This window comes from Monopterus albus, unplaced genomic scaffold, assembly GCF_001952655.1.
Source record: "Monopterus albus unplaced genomic scaffold, M_albus_1.0 scaffold214.1, whole genome shotgun sequence".
Classification (NCBI taxonomy): domain Eukaryota; kingdom Metazoa; phylum Chordata; class Actinopteri; order Synbranchiformes; family Synbranchidae; genus Monopterus; species Monopterus albus.
This window is the reverse complement of record NW_018128094.1, coordinates 120,070-121,817: the sequence shown is the minus strand read 5'-3', so window position 1 is coordinate 121,817 and position 1,748 is coordinate 120,070. Positions and strand designations below refer to the sequence as shown.

The 1,748-nt window shown below is 43.0% G+C and overlaps 1 protein-coding gene and 1 long non-coding RNA gene across 2 annotated transcripts in view; both read right to left on the bottom strand.

Annotated features, from left to right (window-relative positions):
* sorl1 (sortilin-related receptor, L(DLR class) A repeats containing) overlaps positions 1–1,748 on the bottom strand; it is a 108,361-nt gene that overhangs the window by 11,245 nt on the left and 95,368 nt on the right. The window contains exons 22-23 of the mRNA XM_020619076.1: positions 906–1,058; positions 58–201 (exon numbers count right to left, since the gene is read on the bottom strand). Coding sequence (XP_020474732.1) covers positions 58–201; positions 906–1,058 — 297 coding nt within the window. The remainder of the gene's footprint in view (positions 1–57; positions 202–905; positions 1,059–1,748) is intronic.
* The window catches only part of LOC109971073 (uncharacterized), a 3,095-nt gene continuing 1,426 nt past the window's right edge, over positions 80–1,748 (bottom strand). The window contains exons 3-4 of the long non-coding RNA XR_002276495.1: positions 518–646; positions 80–201 (exon numbers count right to left, since the gene is read on the bottom strand). This is a non-coding gene — a long non-coding RNA (uncharacterized LOC109971073). The remainder of the gene's footprint in view (positions 202–517; positions 647–1,748) is intronic.

Below are 1,748 nucleotides of genomic sequence, written 5' to 3'. Positions count from 1 at the left end.
GTCAATTTACCAGGGAAATGACAACATTCAACCAGAGTACAGTTCTGGGTAACTAACGGCGGAAAACATCACACCTGTAGTAGATGAGGAAGTAGCACAAGTCCAGGAGAAAGTTCTTAGGATGAGACCAAGTCAGAGTAATGGCACCCAAGAAGTCTGGTGTCCACTGGAGGTTCTGGACCTTATAGGCCAGGAAGTCCGCTGGGAGAGGGAGAGGGAGAGAGGCTTACTTTTAATATTATGTGACAAACAGTGATTATCACACTCAGAGTGCACACAAGCGACCAGTAGATGGCCAGTACAGTAGACACTGTACTGCTTTTAAACCACAGGATGTGGTGAGCTTGACTGGCATGACTTACTGTGCACAGTTCTTAAGGTCAGGTAGCTTTACTGGTTTAGATGTGATGTATTTTTTAAAAGGCTACTGTCATGAAGCATCTGTATCATCTAACCTGACCAAAAGCTTATGCATAATTAAACCAACGCTGTCACGGTGGAAGTAGTGTGGACCTACAGGTGCAATTGTCCTCGTCGCTGTGGTCGGAGCAGTCCAGAAAGCCGTCACACCTCTCACTGTCTGGCACACAGGCTTCACCATCAGAGCAGCGAGTCGAGTTTATACAGAACAGATGCCCACGTGTGGCTGAACAGCCATGGCAGGTTATGCTTCTTCTATTCTGTTTAATTAGAATATACTGCTAAGCTGTTTATTGAGTTTGGGCAGAGTAAATGCACATCGCAGTAAATCTTCAAGACATAAATGCCTTATTGGATAATTTTGTGTATTTCTAATAACACATTTAAAACAAACCAAAAAGTGTGATTTGCAAACTTGCACATTAAAATATGAACCACTACTTCTTTGCAAAACTATTTGACCAATCATCAGACAGAGGTGGTACCTGTGGGACATCCAAACTCATCGCTGCCATCAGGACAGTCAGCATAGCCATCACACACCCACGTGTTGATGATACAAACTCCAGAGCCACAATGGAAGCAGTTGGGGGCACATGTAGAGGAACTAGAGGGCACATTGTGGGGTGTTACACCACCTGCAAGATAAAAAAATTCAAGTAAATGACTGGAGGTTGATAAAAATTATACTTTTTAAAGTAGCACAAATAACAATAAAAGGAGAAAGAGCTTATTAAACAGATCAAACATATAGAAACTATACAGTACACAGTTGGCATAGGTGTGTGCCTTTCTAAAATCAATGTCAAATCAATTCAATTCAGCACTAGAGTCCAGTCAAGTTGTATTTGCAGAAAAGGGACTGAATTTGGGTATCCCAAGACAGATCCAGGCATATTTCAAAGGACTGGTATCCGTTAAAATAAAGCAAATGAAATGGTGACTCTTGTTCTCTTTTACTCTACTGCCGTGTTTCTTAATCTGGGGGTCCCTACTTCACTCTCCCTCCTCTGGGGTGCCCTTCCCTTCCCTGCTCTGTGTGTAGAGTAGAGCTGAGTGGAGGTTACACTGTATGTTACTTGAAATCATCATAGTGGCCGTTAACGCATTGTGCAATAAAATCCTCCAGTAACAAGCAATTAATCAACAACTGCTGAACAAGCAGAACACAAATTGGTGGAAAATGGGAGGTCTGTGGTGCTGCTTTACAATTACAGAGGTCAGACGTTTCCTGTAGTTCTTGACCAGGTTTGCACACACTGCAGCAGGGATTTTGGCCCACTCCTCCATACAGGTCTTCTCCAGATCTTTCAGGTTTTGGGGCTGTC